This window comes from Colias philodice, chromosome 24 (genome assembly GCF_061535455.1).
Source record: "Colias philodice isolate Cphi_HAF_F1 chromosome 24, ilColPhil1 Martin Lab GWU primary, whole genome shotgun sequence".
NCBI classification, from domain to species: Eukaryota; Metazoa; Arthropoda; class Insecta; order Lepidoptera; family Pieridae; genus Colias; species Colias philodice.
The window spans coordinates 1,614,296-1,638,375 of record NC_143109.1 but is presented as its reverse complement, the minus strand read 5'-3'; the positions used below and the strand labels follow the sequence as shown (position 1 = coordinate 1,638,375).

Below are 24,080 nucleotides of genomic sequence, written 5' to 3'. Positions count from 1 at the left end.
AACTACTGAATGGATTTGAATGAAACTTTACCACAATATAGCTTATACATCAGAATAACACATAGGATAGGTTTTATCCCGGAAATCCCACGGGAACGGGAACTATGCGGGTTTTCCTTTGAAAACGCGGGCGAAGCCGCGGGCGGAAATCTAGTTGTAAATATATTAAATGTAGGCTTAGGGAACCTTGCAATTTAAAACAGTTGAGCAGACTGAAAATTAGCACTATACGAGTTTTAAGACCTGGCAATATGGCCGAATGTCATGCTGTTTTAAGTTTGTGTAACAATACAGCTTGTTTTCTGTCTAAAATCAATTGAACTTAGACCTTACCATTTTTTTTATGTCAGAGCAAGCAAAGGGGCAGGTGGGCCACCTGATGTTAAGTGGTCACCACCGCCCATAAGTTACAGGTGCTTTGTCGGCCTTTTATGGACAAATAAGCTCTTTTCTTGAAGGCCCTAAAGTCGTAGTTGTACCTTACAATTATCTAATTTGAGCTCAATCTCGCAGTTCGTACACGCACAAGGAGAACGAAGCGATCCAGTTCGAGTTCGACATGGAGGCGGACGACTGCGAGGAGGTTGCCAACGAGATGGCGAAGGCCGGTCTCATCATGGGAGAGGATGCGAGGATCGTGTTCAAGCTGCTTAAGTCACAGCTGATTAGCTTGAAGCGGTAAGTCAAAAATTGGTTGTCTGTAAAGTCGGTTTACTGACGATAGTTGAACGTGACAACGTCCGATTGTGCTTCTTTGTCGCTCGTTCCGCGCTCTCGCTTGCACTTCAAGCCTTACATGGAACGCCTCAGAGCGAGGTAACGCCGCATGAGTCATGTTTTTTCGTGCGTGCAGCCGGCTCTATCGAATTATAAGACGTTGTCACGTCAAAAACTTGATAGGTATCAAGGGACGCCTGGGAGATTGAAACATCAACATTATTTTCTACGACGAATTTAGTGAAACACTAATGCACACGCGGCGCCATGCCAGAAATCGGTTGAACGTGCGCCTATAGATGTTTCATAAATAAATATAATTTATACAAAAGAAAAACATTAAAACAAAAAATAATAATAATTGAGTACAAAAAAACGCTTCTTCTTCTTATTATCACCAATGGTTGGTTTGGATGGCAAAGTTTGAACTTAAATCTGTCCGTTTATGTTTGTCAAACTTGAAATCGAAAGAAAAGAAAAGTAATAAATGATATACTGAACTAAATACATATATTCAAAACTAGCTGTGCCCGCGACTTCGTCCGCGTGGAATAGTGACTGTATAGTAGTTACTACTTAACTTTTATTGAGTAAACACGTACTACCATAAATAATTAAAAGAACTGTTAGTAAACTGAGCTAAAAAATAAAAAAGAAATGCCTAATTAATTTTTTACGTAAAATTTCTTTTAAATTATGTCATATTATTTTTTAGGCACCAGGGTCGAGGGGAGCAAATTTATTTACCTTCCTTTCTTGTATGTGTGTTTTTAACAATGTATCGTGCAGCAACTGAGCGCCGAGACAAACGTCAAAACGCAAAGGAATAGAATCCGCTATCGATACTAATTGACATAAGCGTATGATGTTTTGCTAAGGATTTGTTCACCCTACCAACGACGACGACGACCACGAACAAAATTTTCATTCAGTCGCAATTTAACACAATTGTGTTTTGCACAATCTTATATATAAAAATGAATCGCAAAATGTGTTGGTAAGCGCATAACTCGAGAACGGCTGAACCGATTTCGATAATTCTCTTTTTATTATATTCCTTGAAAAATTTTCTTTTATAATTTAATTTTCTTATTTTCATGTAATATTTTCAAGTGAGCGAGACCGAGCTATCAATTCTACCTCCATATTACATTCCTACATCATATTGATATCTATAAGCTTTTTGCTCCTTGAAATCTTTTAAGTTGGGCCGTAACCGTGCACAAATTGCAATGGACCACAGTGGCAAAAGAAGTAGGAAGAAGGTATATTTAGGAAAAAAAAATTCCAAGGGCCAGGCCTATGTGGCTATGAGTAGAGTTCAAAATTTCCAGGGTGTGGCTATCCTCTCGCTCCCATGTCCCCTCTTCTTTCACAGACTTCCCTTTCCACCCCTAGTAAATGGCAGAACCGATTTTGATGTAAACCATATCTAATTGTATCTATATGTACACGTCATATCCTGTCGTTTGATGCTCCATTTGGTTTATTTATCCAACAACTGTCACCCCTAAAGTAGGACTGTTGATATTTTTTAAAATATCGGATTTTCGATGTATCGATATTTTCAAATATATCAGTATCGGAGTTCGATATATCGAAAAAAATATCGATATTTCGATATATCGGCTTTATTTAAAAAAAATCGTAAGTCAGCTCAAAAATGATTACACAATTTATAGTCTAGTAGATTTATTAAACAAATTCAATTATGAATGTACATAAGTAGTAGGTTATAGTTCTTGGTAATTACTTTTTAAATTTAAATAAGACAATTATGTATACCAATACCAATATTTTTCTGTAAGAGTTTTTAAAAATACTCCTTGTTTTAAATATGTTCAGCTGTTTGGCTACTAAGATTGTTAGGCACTGAAAGATTGATTGAAGAAGCAACTCGTTCAGATGTTAAAAAATTGTCAAGCGACTGCTAACATTAAGTTTACGATGATTTTTTGGATTAAATATATTACGGAAAAAAAATTATTAAAAAAAATATCGACCATTGATATCGATATTTCAATACCGAACTATCGATATATCGTCCAAAAAATATTAGTAATAAATATCGATATTTCGAAATAATAATATCGATATTTCGATATACATATATATATTTTATCAACAGTCCTACCCTAAAGTGCCCTATATGTAATAAACGGATGAACCGATTTCTATAAAACATTACTAACTAATTGTAATTCACACGTTGCCCTTTCATATTTTGATATGCCGCTTGAGTATATTATTTGACCACATTCGATTATTGTTCATTCCCACTTTTACCTCTGTAGTCTAACAAATGGATAAACCGAATTGGATAAAAATATAACTAACTGTACTTCACCCGTTATGCACTTTCATTTGATATATTATGTCTCTTAGGTATATTTGACAACATTCGTTTTTTTCATTCCCCCTTTTATCTATATATAGGTATAGTAAATGGATGAACCGATTTTGATTAAATACGTCTAATTAAACTTTACACGTCATGCCCTTTCATTTCATATTATGTCACTTGAGTATAATTGACAAAATTCATTTTTTTATTACCGCTTTTATACCTATATCAAATACATGGATGAACCGATTTTGATAAAACGTTCACTTTCATTTAATATACATATATCACTTAGATTCGACAACTTTAATTTTTTCCCACTTTTACCCCTATAGGTAGGTATAATAAATGGATGAACCGATTTTGATACACTTTATCTAAGAACCAGCGTCGGAAAATAAGGTTGGGTCGCCTAAGATCGGACGCATATGCCGAAAATTTTATACGTACTGTATTTTTTATTTTATTTCTCATGATTCGATGTCGTTTTTCTGTTGCGGTCAACTGTAAATTGATGACAAGAAAATGTTGTTTAACCCCTAATTTTTTGGTTTGCGTAGATGCTATCTATCTAAGCAAATTTAGAGCCTAAAAAGCAGACTTTTTTCGACTTACCATAGTGAAGAAAATAACAGTTCGGCCGAAGATCGGACTATGTAGTATCTTCACTTCTATGCGTTTAATAATAATGTTAACATTAGGAAAACATCCGGACTTACGTCCATACATTGAGCATCAATGATTGAGTCAGGAAATTCCTCAAAAAATTTGACAAAGAAGTTTTTTTTTTTTATTGCGTTTTTTTAGTCCGGTCTTCCCTCCTCATCCTAATTAAGTTTCTCAAACTTTTATCCTCCGTGTTCTAGGACTAAATAATGAAAATGTACCTAAGGTCTGATAGTCATACCGTCATTGGATAGTTAAATATATTGAAAGTTAATAATTATTGCGCATTATTGCAAAAGGCGCAGTCAAGAGCTAAACTTCGGTCCGATCTTCGGCATTGGGAGGGAAGATCGGATCTTGGGTTGTGAACGTCCTAGGCGTAATCAAAGTATACAGATGGAAAGAGGATTCGCTAATTCTGCCCCAAAATAATTAATTACATTATTTCAATGAAAGTACTCTCCACAATGAGCCATCAAAATTTTGTAGGTAAGATCGGATCGACGATTTTCGCCACAAAATACACCTTTTCTGCTGAATCACCTGTGTACACGTCCCGTCTGGTCGCTGGCCGGCCGCAGAGTGAAGAGAGGGGCAGAACAAAATGGCGGATCTAGTAGTGTTGGTAGCAGTAGAGAATATTGCCTAGTTTGCGAGTTATTCCATGCATCCGATCTTATGTCACATCCGATCTTAGGCGACCCAACCTTATGCTGCCTAACAAAAAACCGCATCTAATTCGAATTACCTGTTAGCGAGCTACGGTGGAACAAACAGATACACATACACAGACACACATAGCGGTCAAACACTTATCACTCATCTTTTTGCGTCGGGGCTTAAAAATATATTATGTAAAATACGACATAATTTAAAGGACATTTTATGTATAAAATTTACCTAAAAATAAGCATAATTTTAATTTGACCCCTCCCCCCCTACTACCTCAACTTACCCCCCCACCCCCACCCCACCCTTGGGGACTTTCGATATGATCACCTGGACATTTTATAGAAATAACTGTAGCGTATAAGAGATAACTTACGTTTTATCGTACACTGTATAATAGTGTAGGTACCATAGAATGCCTTAGCAAATGTTCGCCGTGAATACTTAAATGGTCATAACTTTTTTATTTATAAACCGATTGACATGAAATAAACACTAAATGTTAAATGAAGATTACCACAATATATTAGTGAAAACCGCATTCAAATCGGATAAGCCGTTTCTGAGATTAGCGTGTTCAAACATACAGACAAACAGACAAACGGACAAACGGACAAACAGACAAACAGACAAAAAAAATTTTAACGACAGTTTTGGGTTTGGGATCGAATTAGTAATAACCCCTGCTAATTTTTTTTTACATATTTTCATTGTACAGACACCACTTTTCTAGAATTTTATTATATGTATTGATAGTATAGATTAAGATGATATACATGTAGTTATAACAACTTCCGGACTTAGAAAAATTTTCCTGACTTATACGAATTTTCCTCATCTGTTTAAATTTTCCCGACTTAAAGAAATTTTCCTGGCGTATAGAAATTTTCCTGGCGTATGGAAATTTTCCGGACTTATACGAATTTTCCTCATCTGTATAAATTTTCCCGACGTATAGAATTTTTCCTGGCGTATGGAAATTTTCCGGACTTGGAAAAATTTTCCTGACTTATACGAATTTTCCTAAGATAAAATTCATTTATTTATTCCTACTTTTACCCCTATATCAAATAAATGGATGAACCGATTTTGATAAAACGTTCACTTTCATCTTAATCTTAATCTTAATACTATTATAAAGGCGAAAGTTTGTAAGGATTTAATTTTATGGATGTATGGATGTATGGATGTTTGTTACTCTTTCACGTAAAAACTACTGAACCGATTACAATGAAATTTAGCACACATATAGAGGGTAACTTGGATTAACACATAGGATAGGTTTTATCCCGGAAATCCCACGGGAACGGGAACTATGCGGGTTTTCCTTTGAAAACGCGGGCGAAGCCGCGGGCGGAAATCTAGTTTAATATACAGGGTGTCCCGCTTTCGGTATACTAAGCGCGAAGGGACTTGTAGTTTTGCATACACTGATCACATAAAAAATACTTAAATAACAAAATTACGCGAAAAATTTTTTGCTAAATTTTTCCTTAAAATCCATGTATTCGTCTCTAGCTTCGCGCAGCCGGCATATACCGCTTCGCTAATGTGAGTATTTTGTCTATGAAAACATAATCTTAAACGATAGCTCACATGCGGGTGGCAAAGTTGGGCGGTTTGCTTGTTGGGGGTGTACACAAGGAGTTTTAAGAATTCCTCTATTTAAAAAAAAAATACGTCTGGAATTTTATAATTATTTTTTACGTACTCAGCGTATGCAAAACTACAAATCCCTTTGCGCTTAGTATACCGAAAGTGGGACACCCTGTATATGACTTAGATTCGACAACTTTAATTTTTTTCATTCCCACTTTTACCCCTATAGGTAGGTATAATAAATGGATGAACCGATTTTGATACACTTTATCTAAGAACCAGCGTCGGAAAATATGCTGCCTAACAAAAAACCGCATCTAATTCGGATTACCTGTTAGCGAGCTACGGTGGAACAAACAGATACACACACACAGACACACATAGCGGTCAAACACTTATCACTCATCTTTTTGCGTCGGGGCTTAAAAATATATGTAATACGACATAATTTAAAGGACATTTTATGTATAAAATTTACCTAAAAATAAGCATAATTTTAATTTTCCCCTCCCCCCCTACTACCTCAGCTTACCCCCTCACCCCCACCCCCACCACCAGAAATAACTGTAGCGTATAACAGATAACTTACGTTTTATCGTACACTGTATAATAGTGTACCATAGAATGCCTTAGCAAAATATGTTCGCCGTGAATACTTAAATGGTCATAACTTTTTTATTTATAAACCGATTGACATGAAATAAACACTAAATGTTAAATGAAGATTACCAAAATATATTAGTGAAAACCGCATTTAAATCGGATAAGCCGTTTCTGAGATTAGCGTGTTCAAACATACAGACAAACAGACAAACGGACAAACAGACAAACAGAAAAAAAAAAATTTAACGACAGTTTTGGGTTTGGGATCGATTTAGTAATAACCCCTGCTAAATTTTTTTTACATATTTTCATTGTACAGACACCACTTTTCTAGAATTTTATTATATGTATTGATGATGATGCGCCTGCGATCAGTGAAGATAAAAACGATTCACCAATAATAATTGGCGCATTATTTAATGCTAATAATAATAAGCATTAAATAATATAAAAATGTCGCCTGTATAATTTCAAAAGCCGAGCAATTGACACATTTTGAAATGGTTGTTGAATACTATATTCGACAAGTAAGTTTTAACCAAGTCTTGATAAATCAGCCCTTATGAAATTAAATTAAAAACAAAGAAGCGAATGTTATTTAGCTAGTGAATTGAGATTGCAAAAACACATACATAATTCTTATCGTAATTGCTACAAAATCTCCTAATGATAAGATAATTACTGTCTTTCTTATTATTCTGACTTATATCATAGCATTTTTTTATTCACAATAAAAATTAATAGTAATTTATATTGGCGCCAATCAAAGTTCGACTATTAAGAAAATTAATGAGATCCACGTTGTATTGTGACAGCGATTATTAATAGCAATATGTGTATGTACAGATTATATCATGTTTATTTGATGCAAAAATAATAGCGTTGCATTCGCGACGACGCAACGTATTGGCCATGAATACGTATTTCTAAATATGTACACACATATCGCTATGAAGGACGGTGTTATGCGAAAGGAAAATATTTTAATATTTTTTGTGTAATGTCTTCTCTTATCAATCGACTGAAGAGAATAATTGAGCATTTCCAGTTTAAAATACCGTACGTAACGCACCTTTAAATATATTTTCTATTTTTCTTGCATACCGAAGATACATCGCATTGTAAGGGCCAGATGATAAAATATACAAAATAATTGTTAAACATGCATACAATTTGAATATAATTGCGACTATCATAAAAAACAACGTTCCAAATAACTTCAATAGCATTTAAATATTAAAATAAAAAAATCACTTTAGCACTCCCTTTTGCATAACGCTTTAAATACTTATTTCGACGCATCGATGCGCGCGATTAAACCATATGACGATAACATTACTGCATAAGTCGCGTATAGACTCTCTCGTGTGCATATCATTGTGATTTGTGTTTTTAAATATTGTTTACACGCGTTATGAAACTAGGAAGCGGTGCAGTGTGCAGTGTGAAAGTTGGTGCGTCTGTGACGTGTTTCTATATGTGTGTTTTTGTGTATTAGTGGAATAATTAGCTATTGTTGTGATGTAAGTGTGATTTTAAAGTTCTCTAGGATCCCGGTGAAGATAGGGTTATAGGAAAGCGTCTTTCATTGATTCTTTTGGAACGCATTTTTTTGGAAACTTAAATAGTTAGGTCTGTTTGTTCTTTTTACATTTTTCTCGTTCGGTTTATGTGTGCTTGCCATTTATTATGTTTATAAGACTTAGGGGGTGTCCATAAATTACGTGAGTTGTTTTAGGGGGGGAGGGGGTCGAGTTAAATCTCATCTAACCTTACGTTGGGGAGAGGAGGGGTGTCGGCAAATATCACGCAATTTTTTTTAAATTGAAACAAAATAAATTATACTCTTTTGGTCCATTTAATCCAAATAATATGCTTAAGATTTTAATGTTAAGATTTAAATATTCTATTGTTACCTTGTTATAACACTAAGGGCCGATTTTTCAATGCTTGGATAAAACTTATTCATGGAATAATGTATAATAACTACCATTTTAAAAACGTATTCTAGTTGCCCGTATTTGACAGTTTACGTGACATTTTAATATTATCGTGTAATACTTTATTGGACGGATAAGTTTTATCCAAGCATTGAAAAATCGGCCCTTATTATAACTTTCAGCAATATTAATTCCTTTTTTTAACTAGTCGTAAACAAAAGCACGAAGCATTTTTTTCTTTTTACAATGACAAATAAACATAAGAAACATAAGAAACCCACATTTTGAAAAATCTCACGTGAGATGGGGGGATGGGGGAGGGGGTTCAATAAAATCTCATGATATCTCACCAGACGGGGAGGGGGGGTCAAAAAATGGACAAAAACACCTCACGTAATTTATGGACGCTCCCTTATAGAAAATTAAAAATATCGAATTTTCTTGTTTTACAAGTAAGTTTCCGCTTTTCCGTCTGTCGACAAAAATGACATAAAATATGTACTTGTGTTTGTACTGTTTTACGTTATAGTTATTATATTTAATTACTATTTTATTTTCCACATATTCCTTAACTTTAATGTCAAAACTAGAGATACATATCGTCTCCATTTTGCCACTTTATACCGTTTCATAGCTTAAGTTATTAGCAAAGTTCTTAAGGCTGCAGTCTAGCAAAATTGCGTTTTCAACAAGTTATTTGACAATTTTTTCCCGGCTAATGAAATGATAAACTGAATTTTTTTTTCTTGTTTATCAATTAGTGTTATATACGCAATGCGCGTGAATTTTTTCACATTTGTAAAGTTACTTTATGTTACCTTAATCAGGCCTTCAAGATAAGTCTCTTTCCCCCAAAGACATTTCGAGCTAAGTTTGTGCACTCACTACGTTGCAACCGATTACAATTTACACAATCTGATCAGCGCATTATTATCCTTATATAGTCGTTATTAAAAACTGCTGAATACAAATAGCGAAAAACTTATGATTTTCTTAATTAGAACGTTATAAATTCATTAAATTTCCCATTTTTTGCCTTACAAAATCTATTGATAAATACTGCTAAAAGTTATTTTTTCCATTAATTTATTCGAGTTGGTTGAAGACCAATGAGTATTAATCCTTTAAAAAATTTTTTTTTTTAATTTTGATAATTCTTTAAATATTAAAAAAATATTTAAAATAATTAGGAAAAATCCTAGCGAATTTCTTTAGTCGCGCTCCTTGGGCCGGAGCGTTCTGACGTGTGCTCTACGCTCGATTTTCCTTCATACCGAAGTGAAAGTTGCTCTACTTCATTAAATTTAATATTTTTGTTAATTGATTATTTTTATCTTAGTTTTGTGCAAATATTCGTATTTTTAAACATTTGATTTCGATATGGAAAATAAACGAAAAAAATACGCGTGTAACTACTAGAAAAAAAATTATCTTCGAACATAAAGTTAATGAAACCAAATAGATTGCAAAGGTGATTGGCAACAATTTCTTTATTTTACGGGGTGTCAGTAAAGGGATGTATATTTCTTTAAAACTAAAGTAAGCTCATAAATTTTCTTATAATATAATTTTTTTGAAGTTCCAAAAATGTTTATTTTTCGTTTGAGAAATACGAAATATAATATAAACTTGTATTGAGAACTTGAACTTCCCAAGTTCATCCGGGGAAATCCCCATACGGGGAAAATGATTTGTTTACTCCAAAATTGATCCGAGGTGTTTTAATTTTTTCTTCTAGTCATTTTCAACGTAGCGGCATGTTGTTTGATTATTAATTTTGTAACTTAAATACTTACAGGATGTTGGTATTCTGATCTTACAGACGCGCTGACAAATTTAGTCCGCCATTTCTAGTTTAGTCCACCAACTCTAAGTACCTATATTAAAACGAATGGATTATCATCACATCATCAAAACTCAGATGTAATGGAAGATCACAATAACATAGAAAATTCAGTGGGTGTTGAGAACTAAACAAACACAAGTAACAGAGACGCGAAGAATAAAAAAAGAGGACGAAAACGATAATTCGTTGATGCTTTCCCTTTTCGACGTATTGTTAGGGTACATCACCAATCTGCAAAAAACAAAACTGATGATTCCCAATTGCTGATTAAAAATGAAAAACAAATAATCGACAACAGTGGGGAAAATTTGCTGATCACAATGAAACATCCTTCAGTGGTAGCAGATTTACTCATTTAAAATGTATCGGTGAACAGCGTAAAGGAGAGGAGGACAGGAAAACATTATGAATGTGGATGGTGGATTGTATACAGGGTGTAATCGTTAAGTATGTGCAGGCGATTATGACGTTATTATTGCAGGTATCAAAAAACTTAAAACTGATATCGAAATTACTTTACCTAATGAGCAAAATGACAATAATAACTTTTTAAAAGTATAACGAGAAATATCTAAAAAATTTACTTTATAAACTCCCATATCAAAAAGGGAAAATGGGACTAGTAGAAGTTAAATGTCTAATTCCGGCAAAAGACATGAATGCGGAAGGTGCGGTTAAAAAAAATTTAATATTTGAAATACAATGCAAAAAATAACACTTTTGTCATAGATAAGAATCATGACTATTTTTTCCAAATTCAGGGACAACTAAACGTTGCAGAAGCAGAAGTCTGCTTATTTGCTGTTTGGACTGGAGTGAATCATTCGTTAAAAATAGAATATATAAAAAAGTATGTAACGTTTAGGCAAAATAAAATGATGGACCATTATCAAGATTTTATATAAATTGCCTACTGTCAGAATTGATTGATTCGAGACTTCAGCATTCGATGCCCATCAAGGACCCATCCTATATCATTCAAGCGATTGAAAAAAAAGAGATAAATCCAGTGCAACCGATAAAGCATCAGAATGCTAGCAAAAGATTTATTAGGTTTATAAATATAAATCTATATATTATACATAATATAATAAATCTGTAGAAGACGCGAAGACTGACATCCGCGCGGACGGAGTCGCGGGCGGAAGCTAGTCAGAAATAAATATCTTTTGTTTTCATTTGCGTATTTTTCTATTTTATAATTTTTTAACAGAAACATTACATTTTTATTATTATATACAAAATTTGTTTATAAATCCGTTTTATTAGTTAAACTGAACAACTTTCACTAAGAAACTTAGGTCGACAAAAATGTATAGAGTTATGCATTTTGTATGGAAAGCTTATTTTTTTTTATATTTCGTCCAAATTTCTTTGTAAAAGTTGATCAGTTATATATAAACATGAAGTTGAAGATATCAATAGAAAGTATTCGCAAATTTTGTGTACTGATAAAAAAACCACCCGGTGTAATTTTCACGAAAATTGTTTCAAATTGTCATTTTTGGTACTTATTACGAATATTAAATTATACGAATGATTTAATTTTTAAAAATTAAGTGGAGCAACTTTCCCTTAGTAAATTTGTATTATTTACATATAGGATGACAGGATGCATTTGTTTGCACTACTAGACCAAGCCCTTAATTGATTTTTAATATATATAATTAAGTAATCACATCAAGTGTCTAGTAAGTAAATTATTTACTTAACGTAATAATACTTATAATATTTCCTTGTTTTTCATAATTAGTCACGGTTGTAAGGCGTGCCCGCGATTAAATTTTCTTTCTGTCTTCATATAAACTGTTTTATTGTCTACTTAAGACAATTATTAATTCACATCACGTTGCATTTTCTTTGAATCAAATGTACTCTGCAAACTTTACATGCAAATATATGATTTCCAGTGAAAAACATACCTTTCGAATAATAAAATTTTGCTATATAGGAAAACACAATATCTTCTATACTTATCTTAGATACTAATATTATAAAGCTGAAGAGTTTGGTTGTTTGTTTGAATGCGCTAATCTCAGGAACTACTGGTCTGATTTGAGAAATTATTTCGTTGGTAGATAGCCCATTTATCGAGGAAGACTATAGGCTATATTTCATCACGCTAAGGAGCGAAGCAATGCGGGTGAAACCGCGGGGCACAGCTAGTTTATAATAATCTGGTAATGTCTTAAAATATTTAGACAAACAATTCAAGATAATATGTCTTTAATTACAGACTATCTTTATGTACATTTAATATCATAATAATCTACATGATTACGTAGTGAATCACAATATAAAATTAATTGTAGTAACTCAGCCCCCGGAACCACAGACACAATAGAAAATCTATTGTGTCTGGGACCGATCGGGCCGCTTGGGGCTCAATGGGTTAAAATGATAATTACACGATATTGACATATATTTTATGCATTGCGATAATAAATGCGGGTATTGGTTGTTTTAAAAATTAATAATTGTAGTTGTTGTCTAAAGTGTTTATTTACCTAAAAAAACACTTCCCAGTGTTTATTTAGGTTTTCCCATTTGTAAACTATGTATTATCAAAAAGTTTGTTTAGTGATATTATCATAGTAACGTATAAAGTATTTTTTTGCACATTAATACATGAAAATGGAGTTTAAATTATATTGTTATTAATTTTGATTTAAATTCTGACTGAATATCATTATAAATTTAACTCCTTGAGGTATACATCCTCCTACAGAATTCAGTTCAATTCAGATATCATATCATTGTATTGTAAACTTTTCCGTTCTTAATACAGAAAATGCACAACAGTATGTAATTGCTCCTCATTAATTTCCTCATTCAGTGTATGACAGCTTGTGTGACATGCACATACTGCGAACAAATTCATACATGTCAGTTTTGTTGTTTATCTGTAAGGAAGTGCAATTAAAAATGTATAAAAAGTGATACAGTGATTATAAATGTGATAGACATAATTGAGGAAAACCTGACCTTCGCGATACGGTCGGTTTGTAGGTCAGGATTTAAGTAGGGTAACGATAGTTTTCAGGCGTATTTTTTAATTATCTTTGGTGTAAGGTAATAGTCTTAAAGAGTTAAAAGTCTCACTTTTCACAGGTTACTATGAAAACATATTTATATTGATGAAATTGGGCTTTTTAATGCATATAAAACTAAATATTGTCTTGCCTTTAGTCCTTTGATATTCAGTAGAAAATTACAATTGTTACTAGTTTAAAAACTGACGAATATAGACCAAACTAATTCAAAATATCAATTTGACTTTCAAAGTTCAGATAATAAACTAATAAGTTAATAATGTTCGTGTTTTGAGGCAATAGTATCCATGCTATCGTAAATATTATCTACGAAAAACGAGCACATTATATATTTCGTTAAAGGCATAATTTTTAAACTCATTAGAATTGAATGAAGGACAAGGAATTAAATATGCTAATAAATGCTAATAATTAAATAAAAAATTTTAAAATTGCTACATACATTTTTTCGGCTGCATGCGTTATTGTATTTCGTACAGTTTTTATAGAAATATACAAATATGTAATAAAAAAGAAATATCTTCACGCGTAACTGCTTCGGCATAAGATAATTGATAAATTTACAATTTTAGAAGTTAAAATTCTTTTAACGCGTTGAGAGTAAAATTTCAAGGTCGCGTCATGGCAATATCGTCACGTCATGGAGTAAGGCGAGGATTTTGGTATCTTTGAATCTTGCCAAAGAAGTTTCACTTCTGACACTTGAGCACACCTCCTTTTTTATCAAATGTTACACAACCGAAATCCTCACGTGAAGTGTCGGCCAGGCAACGGTAACTAAGCTCCATAATAAATAGCTATTACGAATTTGCGTGTCAAAGTTCATTGTTAAATAAAGGATAATTTGTTTGAGTCTGTTTATGAATGTTTGATGAGCAGATGTTAGATACGTCGAAAGAAGAGATATTTGCATTTGTTAATCCGAACTATTTAGAATCAGTTGTGTCGGTTCTGCTTTGTGTGGTAGTTCATACGAAAATATAATTTTGTAACTATTATCCGAGATTCTTACAATGACAAAAGAAAAGTTTGGTTACAAGGTATGTGGTTGTAATAACTTGTAACAGAGTTATTTCGTTCGTAACGATCTTGCCAAATGTAATGTAAATTACAAGGAATCCATACTAATATTATAAATGCGAAAGTAACTCTGTCTGTCTGTTACTCAATCACGCCTTAACTACTGAACCAATTTGCATAAAATTTGGTATAGAGATATTTTGATACCCGAGAAAGGACATAGGATAGGTTTTATCCCGGAAATCCTACGGGAACGGATTTTTCTTTGAAAACGCGGGCGAAGCCGCGGGCGGAAAGCTAGTTATTAATATATTCCTTGTAATTTACATTACATATGATAATTCATAATGTTGTTTGCGTATTGCAATTGCGTAAAATACTATTAATTTAAATAACTTTTGCCAACAGAGAAAGGAGCGAGAAGAAAGCCCAAATGCTGTTCAATCAAGAGATAATTAATGAACAAAATAGGCAGCAACAATTACAACAACAACTTAGACAGGTATTTGAAAATATTTTCGAATGTCCCTTATTATTAAATGTTTTGATTTGTGATATTTATGAGCTGTTTTTCTCGATAGGTAAAAATGATTCAAAGCCAGCAACAAGCTGGACCTGTGGATCAAGTAAAGTCGGGACTTCTGAACGGTGTAGGATCACAACCAGCTTTTAGCCAGTTAGTAGATTCAATATATTCCGCGTAGTTTATATTTTAAGTTCTATTTGACGTGAATATCCATGCAAATTTTAATTTACAGGTTAGATCAACAATCTCAACATCTCTTTCAAGCCCAACAACAACTTCTTCAGCATCAGTTTCAACAACATCTTACAAATGAGGAGAAAGCGATGAAACTTTTCCAACAGAATCTGATTCAGGCTCGAATGTCACCTTCACTGAATTCTGATCAACATCTGTTGCAACAACAACAGCTGATCGAGCAGAACATCAAACAACAACAGGTGATGATGGAACAGAATCTCCTCAGCCAACAAATGCTGGAACAGTCGGTTCAAGGGCAAAGTTTCAGGGATCAACAGGTTCAACAGAATCTGCTTGAACCCCAACAAGCTCCTCATCAGCAGAATTTGTTGAATCAACAACTCGTTGCCAATGAGATTAACAACACTAGCCAGGCGTGGCAGCAACAAATTATTCAACAGCAACAGAATATAATAGCACAGCAAGCGGCGGCGATACAACAGAAACAGTTGGAGGAGCAGCTCACGGCCCAGGATCAGGTGATGACCGGACCGCAACCGAATCTCGTTACCGGGCAAGCCCTGGATCCGTCTCTTCAAAACTTGCAGAATATTCTAGCTCAGATCATACACAGGCCGGATACGTTGCAGTCGAGGAAAGAGTCGGAATCGGAAGCCCAACCGCAGCCGCAGCAACAGACGCAACAACCAGTCGTCAGTCAACAGACGGAAATGGTTGAAATGCAACAGCAGGTCCCTCAAGAACAAGAAAACGTTCAACCTAACAATAACTTACTTAATGTACAGATGCCACAACATACTAGTCAAAATATTAATTACACGCAGGCGCAGCAGAATTTAAATTTCATGCAACCAAACTTATTAACGGCGGTCGATCCGGCTATATTCGCGCAACAGCAACAAGTTGCGCAAGCTCAGCAACAGGTCGCGCAGGCGCAGCAGCAATTAAACATGCAGAAACAAATGTTAGCGCAACAACAGCTCGTCCTTCAACAACAATTAATTACCCATCAACAGTTACAAATGCCAGGTCAAACGTTATCGCCACAGCATATTAGAAACTTACAACAGCAGCAGTACTTAGCGCAACAAGAGTTGCAACTACAGACGCAACAAAATCTAATCGATCAACAGAATCTAGCGTTATTAACACAAAAACACCAGTTGATGGGACAACAGCAGCAAAAAGTGGAGGAGATATTGCGTTCTCAAAGGCCAATGTACACGAGGCAGGGATCGGAACAGAGCCAAATAAGTACGGCGGACGTTCACGATCAGCAACAGACTCTAGTAGGCGATCCGTATCAGCAGAAGCCTCCTCTACAGCCGCAAATGTCCATAGACCAGATGTATCAGAATCAGTTTATGGATAAACAAATTCAGAAGCAGCCGTCGGAGGAGCAGCAGTACCACCCCCAAGTGCACACCATGCAAGGACAGTCGCTGCCGCACAACATGCTGGCGCAGTTCAACCTGGTGCAGAACGAGAGGCAGATCTCTAGTCATGAAGGCACACCAGTGCAAAATTATTCTGCCAACCCGATTATGTACCAGCAGAACCAGCAGATGCAGATGCAGAACGTGGGATATCAGCAGGTCGAGTCGTCCTCCGTGCCGGCGACCATGACGCATAATGCACAGTACATGGATATCCCGTCGTCCATGCCGCAAACATCACAACCGATACAACCGGATATGCAAACGCAACAGATGCCGCAGCAAATCCAACAACAACAAATTCAACAGCCACAATCACAACAGCAACAAATTCAACCTCCGCAATCACAACAACAACAAATACAACAGCCTCCACAATCACAGCAACAACAAATTCAACAGCCACCATCACAACAGCCTCCACACACACAACAACAACAAATTCCACCACAATCACAACAACAACAACAAATACAACAGCCTCCTCAATCACAGCTACAACAAATACAACAACCTCCACAATCACAGCAGCAACAAATTCCACCACAATCGCAACAACAAATGCAAGTACCGCAATCGCAACCTCAACAACAAAATCCTCAACAATCTCAGCAAATGCAGCAGCAGCAATTACAACAGCAGCAAATGCAGCAACAGATGCAACATCAGATGCCACAACAACAAATAAGCCAGCCGCAACAAATACAACAGGCTCCTCAGCAGATACAACCAGAACTGCAGCAGCTTCCCATCAAGCCAGAAGAGAATGGTGTCTCCAATAAAGAGCAGTTCCACACTCCAATGACGGATCTGCCGGCTCAGCAGGATGCGATGTGGCAACCGGAACTTGGAGCAGTGGAGGAGAAGCAAACTGATAGTCAGCAGGAAAGTGAGTACCTTTTAAATAATAATAATAGCAATTTAAGCACTTAAATTCACGATTTCGATCAATTTTTTTCTACTATGCACACTTTTTGCATACGTCTTATTGGCTTAATTTTCGTGTTTTCTCTTCATAAAAACCTTCCTTCTGCCTTAACAAAAACATTTAAAAATAATTAGTATGAATCAGTCAAGCCCTTCTCGATTTTTACGCTTAGCAATTAATTTTTGACATTAATTTTGACAAACATTTGGTGATTAATTTTTAATATATTAAACTTCCGAAGTATGGCAGGTTTTTATTTGAATAAAAAGGCTCTTCGCTCACCAAATGATACCACTTTGCAATTGTATACGAATTCACATTGTTCTTAAACCGTTTTAACCTATAATTAATAATTCCTCCCCCCAGCAGGCACAGCGATACCCTCGCCCATAACGAGCGAAAAGAAATCCCGGGGCTCCAAAAAGCGGTCCCGGGACAAGGACAAGATGCCGCGGCTGACCGTGCTCACTGTGTCCGAAAATGGTACCGTGGTCGAGTGCCAGCTGGAGTCCAAGTCGAAGACGGTCACCTTCAAGTTCCACGTGCCTGATGTTAACCCGGAGGATCTGGCTAATAATCTGGTGAGAGACTTGTTAGAATGATGGAAATTACGAATAATTGGTCATATTTTGATAAAGCACTTATGGATTTTATGTGTCATCGAAATAGTGTATTTATTTTTACATGAAATGACAGTATACGAAAAGATTTCCTCTTTTTAATAGAAAGGAGCAGTTTATGTCAATGCAATAATGTAAGATTCATATTATTAATATTTGCACTATTATGAATAACGCATCTAATACCATTTTAAAGTATTATCTATTCGATGTAACTTTAGGGTGTTATTGAAGTGAAAACTTCTTTAGCGGCGTTGAGCACTTTTTCTGTAATGGGTATAAAATCTTAAACTCGCGTCAGGACACGTGACCTGATCGAAAAAGCGTAAGACGGATGGATATCAAACATGCTCAACGTTAATAATCAAGTTTTCACTTCTGCCGGCACTCCCGGAGTGCAACCCGTCTTTTTTTTTTCTTTTCACATTTTACATTTTACCTTGTAATTCCTTTTAAATATTGTAAATTTAACATTTCTGTTCTTATGTCGTTTTTAATTAAATATTTGATATCGAGTCGTATTTCCCAACAAACACGTAACATATTTATAAAATTCCCAGGTAACAAACAACCTTTTGCCCGAGTGGCAAAGCGGCGCGTTCACAGAATGGATCCGTGACATCGTGCACCAATTGCAGGCTGAGCCGCTGCAACCGGCCGCGTTGCGCTTGCACATCGATAAGGTAACACTTGATAAACTTAATAATGTCTCAAATAATGCTATAGGGATATAGGGGACTGATGAAGAAGCAAACAATATTTTGCGAAACTTCTTTCAATGAGTAATTTTTACATTGATGTTTTTTGTTGTTTTTAAAGTGTATGCACACTTTTTGTGATGACGTTATAATAATTGCTTAAAAAAATACTTCATTTAAGGCCATTTTTCAATCCTTGGTTAAATCTTATTCGTTAAATATCGTATAACAACCATTTCAAAAATGTGTTACTTGTCCGATTTTGACATTTTACAGGTGACATATGTATATTATTGTGTAATACTTTATCAGATAAGATTTACCCAAGGATTGAAAAAATCATCGCTTAATGTAGTTAATGTTTTCAATATGAGTAAATGAATTGTGAAGATTGTATTAATTAATTATATTGCTTTGCATCTAAATATCTTGAAGATATGATTTACCTAAGGATTGAAAGTTCGGCCTTCAATGTAGTAAATGTTTTCATAATTAATAAATGAATTGTGAAGATTGTATTAATGAAACAAGGTTGCTTTTTTTTTATTGTTGATAGGGAAGCACTTGACCACAATCTCGCCTGATGTTAAGCTAAGATGTGGTCTAAGATGGAACGCGCTTCCCTAGGAAATAGCTCCAAGTGCTTTGCATGTGTCTAAATATTTTGAAGATTTGTACTATTTTTTTTCAGCAAACAGACTACGACTCTGAAACAACGGAACGCGAAGAAAACCTAACGGATTCGAACCAGGACAACTCTGAGTGCACGACGCCGACCGCGTCGCACGACCACATCGCGTTAGAGTTGGACGACGCGCCCGCGCACGAGCCGCGCGCTACTGACGTGCTGTCGCGCAAGATCAGCACCGCTTCGTCTATTGGTTATTGTTTATTTATTTATCCTACTAATCCATACTAATATTATAAATGCGAAAGTAACTCTGTCTGTCTGTCTGTTACTCAATCACGCCTAAACTACTGAACCAATTTGCATGAAATTTGGTATGGAGATATTTTGATACCCGAGAAAGGACATAGGCTACTTTTTATTGCGAAATATGTACCACGGGCGAAGCCGGGGCGGACCGCTAGTAATATTATAAATGCGAAAGTTTGTGAGGATGTGTGTGTGCTTGTTACTCTTTCACGCAAATACTACTGAACCGATTACAATGAAATTTAGCACACATATAGAGTGTAACTTGGATTAACACATAGGATAGGTTATATCCCAGTTATCCGCAATCGGGCGAAGCCGCGGGTGGAAAGCTAGTTTAAAATAAATCGTCAAGTCTGTTGCTAAACGTAAAAAGTACTTCTCGACATATTCGACATACTGGGCTGTCTTTTTAACTTTTTTGTTAACACAATATGGTAGAATAACGTCTGTGATGCTAGTCAGTTTATTAATAAAGACATTCTTTAAGACTTATAATGGAAGAGAAGAAACACAGAGATTAATTACAGATGTTATTCAATTACAAAATATTTTTTCTAATAATATTTTACCAGAAGTTATTTTATCTTATAACAGACTGTTAGAAATATTTATAACGTAATATTATCGCTATATTTTCAGGTTCAAACCAATCAGACGGCGGGCCGATGGCGCCAGAACGAGCCGGTAGCATCGAATCTAACGGTGAGAAGAAATCACAAAAACCCACTCGAAAGATATCGAGATTTCTAGTCAGCCCCGTAGTGGACCGCGGCGAAGACGTTCCAGATGAAAAGTCTGAAATAGCTGCCGCAGAAGTAGAGAAAGAAACGCCCAAAGAGGCCAAAGAGCCGCAAGTCAACGGTCTCCCGGAACCCGAGCCGGAAAAACCGGCACCTGTTCCCCAAGAGAAATATGTTCCTACGCACCAGTATTCGCTTCCGTCCCAGCCGCAGACGGTCACCGACCACCGGCCCGAAGTCCTACCGCCAGAAGTCGCCCCACAACCCACCACAGCACCACCAATCACCACCACCATCCCCATAAACTTACAAGCGACGATACCACAACCGCTTCCCTTCCAAACTATTAACCCTATACTGAACGGAACGTTACAACCGAACCTTACCAACTTAACAACGCCGTTACAAATAGCTACGGATACGCCGTTACTAGGGTTAAGCCAAGTGGGAACTCCCATGGGGGTGGGGGGAGAACTAGGATTGAACCTGGGACTTCAAGTGGCCCCGGGGCTCGCTGACCCAGTTCTGGGACGGTTACAATTGAGCCAGCCGACTTTGACCCCCACTCCGGCGGTCAGCGACACGCTGACTAATGCTGAGAACCTACAGAGGATGCTGCTCAAACAGAATATTATAAAGTAAGTATAGTACAAAATATAGTGCAAGAATTACACTTGTAAGATAAAATACGATTTACCCTGACTATAGTAGAGCCATTTTAATAGGCAACATTTGACAGTTCAACAAAATTCAACAACGTAACCTAGTAACGACGACATAGAATAACATGATATTTCGTTTTGTTATAACTGCACATTTGCTTAACTTTTTTCAATTACGATTACATATTTATAATAATAATGACCGATACAAGCAATTTTAAACTTAAAATCTGTAAGCAAAACTAAATAATAAAAAAAAAACGTTAACTGATATTACAGAGATCTGTTAATATTCTCATAAGTTGTTAAAATAGTGATAAAAGTGTTAAAATAATTATAATTAATAAAAAAGTACATAATTTTTTCCAGTCAACAACAAAACCTCTCTGGGCCGAACCTTCTGGGGCTGTTAAATCAACCCCAATTCCCACAAGCGGACCTCGCGTTACATAACAATTTGTTGAGCAACGCACAGCCAGGTATGTTTTATTTATTATATAGTTAAAAATTTAATAACATTTTTATTTATTTTGACGACGCGGTTGGCGCAGTGGTAAGTAACTGCCTACTGAGCCGACGCGTACGGTCCCGGGTTCGATCCCCGGTCAGGGCAAATATTTGTGTGATGAACTCAATTATTTGTTCTTGGGTCTGGGTGTTTATCTATATATGTATTTATTAAATATTATATTTATCGTCGCCTAGTACCCACAACACAAGCCTTAATTGAGCTTACTGTGGGACTAGGTCGATTTGTGTAATAATGTCCTATAATATTTATTTATTTATTTATTATTTATATAGGATAGAAGCAAATAAACTTATAGTAAAGTATATTTAAACTTATTTTACAGTAACAGTAATCCAGTTAACGTTGATGTTAATTTAAATTTAAAAATTCGAAATATGATATTATGTGTAAAAAATATAATATCTATGATGTATGTGTGTCACACACATTTTCTATTTCACTCATATTTCAATGAAAAATATACAAATGGAAATGTACTAAAAAAAATATCTGATGGTTGCATTTTTTATTGAGTGATGATAAATATTTACAAACAAATCTATAATTTAAAGATTATATTTTTATTTATTTTATATGCAGAGACTTTTTCGCTTTACGAACGCTCTTGAATACGTATGAGCGTGTTACTTAGTGTTATGGAGATTATTTGACATTATACAACAAGAAAATAAAAAGTGTAGACTATAAATATTACCAAGAATATGCTTTAAAAAAATATGTGCGTGTACTAGTGTACACACGTAAGAAGTGAAACTTCTTTATGACCTTATTTTACAAAAAAAAATTTAGATGCAACTTTACAGAAATACGTCGAATCACGCGTGGTAGGGATAAGAAAAAGATGGCGCGTAACGGAAAAATGTCACGCGTAACGAAAAAATGTTACACTAAATTTTTTTCCAACCCCGATAAAGAAGTTTCACTTCAAAAATGAATATGATGTATCATACCAGTTTTATCACATGTTATTTAAATCATTTTTTTCTATAAATAGCGTTTTGTGTATACGTCATATTCATTTATTGATATTATGTCACTTCTAACCAAATAAATGTAATGTAAATTTGTTTAACATGTAACTATATGTTGTAATATAATATAACTATAAGAATGTAGTTCACATGTTTCGTTGCTGTTTCACACGATCTTCATATGCATATCTCTTACTCTTTCTTATGTTAAATGTTTATATTTTATTTGTAGATGTATGTTTTAGTCAATCTCCGCTTAATTTGCTTAAAGATTCTTATTTTTATTACCAATTATTATTATCAATCGTTTCTATGTTTCTTTTTTGCATTTAACTTTTTAGTATGAACTGGAATAACCTTTATCTTTGGATATTTTTAATATTTGTAAATAAAAATATTGTCGTAATCAAAACTGGTTCTTTTAAATATAGAATGTTCGTGTATTCTACAAAGAATTCTTGTATACTGAGACCCAACGGGATAAACGTTATTCCAGCTCCATAGCATGTCCCCCCTCAACGAAAAAATAGTCAAAAATTCTGAAACCAACGAACGTACCAACCAACCAACCTACCAACCGATGTTAAATTGGCAATATCCCGCTTGACGTGTGTGTGACTAACCGTTGCTTCAGCGCCAACCGCGGCGTCACGGCTGGCGTACTTCGCGCCGCGGTACTACCCGCCTATGCTGGCCACTGCCAACGATCTATTAGGTAATACACGACGCTTTGTGACCCACTCACCCACTCACTGGCCACTGGCAAACGGCGACTGGCAACTTGCAAGTGGCAATTAGAAAGAAAGAAAATAAGCTTTATTGCTAACGACAACTTACTGTAACGGTACTATACCTTAAGTTGAAAAAGTACATAAATATGGCAATCGGGACAGTATCAACCATGCTGTCGTGCTTTAACACCTGAACAGCGCTGATTTTCAGTCAATTAGTGACTGGCAACTAGACACTGTCCACTGATAACTAGCCACTTGCCATTAGCCACTAGTCATTGGCCATTGAGAATTGGTCAATGTACGTGCACTGGGAATAGGAATGGTGGCACAGAGGATGCTTTAAAATCTTGTAAGTTTATGGTGTTGCGTTATGTGGTCCGGAAAGTTGTAGATAACTAGACAACTTCGGGGTGGAAATATTTGTGTGTTTACTTTTTCAGAGAAGTAAATCCATCTGGGACTGGAAATTAAGTTTTATTTTACGATTCTTTTGGCCTCTATACGAATATGTCCGTAATAGATACACGTGAACTTCTGTTCTAGTGAGGCAGGAAACTAACAAATTATGCAACATTTTTAACTTATTCAATAATCGGTTTAAATTAAAGTAGCCAAGCCGAATACCGTAAAAAACTGAT

The 24,080-nt window shown here is 35.2% G+C and overlaps 1 protein-coding gene across 8 annotated transcripts in view; it reads left to right on the top strand.

Moving 5' to 3' along the window:
- LOC149477621 (uncharacterized) overlaps positions 1-24,080 on the top strand; it is a 68,146-nt gene that overhangs the window by 34,228 nt on the left and 9,838 nt on the right. For 6 of the 8 annotated variants that reach the window (XM_089710156.1, XM_089710154.1, XM_089710148.1 and 3 more), the window contains exons 15-24: positions 514-678; positions 14,866-14,959; positions 15,039-15,133; positions 15,216-17,506; positions 17,912-18,126; positions 18,726-18,848; positions 19,555-19,744; positions 20,443-21,181; positions 21,575-21,684; positions 23,343-23,423. In XM_089710156.1, the coding sequence (XP_089566282.1) occupies positions 514-678; positions 14,866-14,959; positions 15,039-15,133; positions 15,216-17,506; positions 17,912-18,126; positions 18,726-18,848; positions 19,555-19,744; positions 20,443-21,181; positions 21,575-21,684; positions 23,343-23,423 (4,103 nt within the window). The remainder of the gene's footprint in view (positions 1-513; positions 679-14,865; positions 14,960-15,038; positions 15,134-15,215; positions 17,507-17,911; positions 18,127-18,725; positions 18,849-19,554; positions 19,745-20,442; positions 21,182-21,574; positions 21,685-23,342; positions 23,424-24,080) is intronic. The other 2 variants (XM_089710153.1, XM_089710155.1) reach the window with 2 other exon arrangements.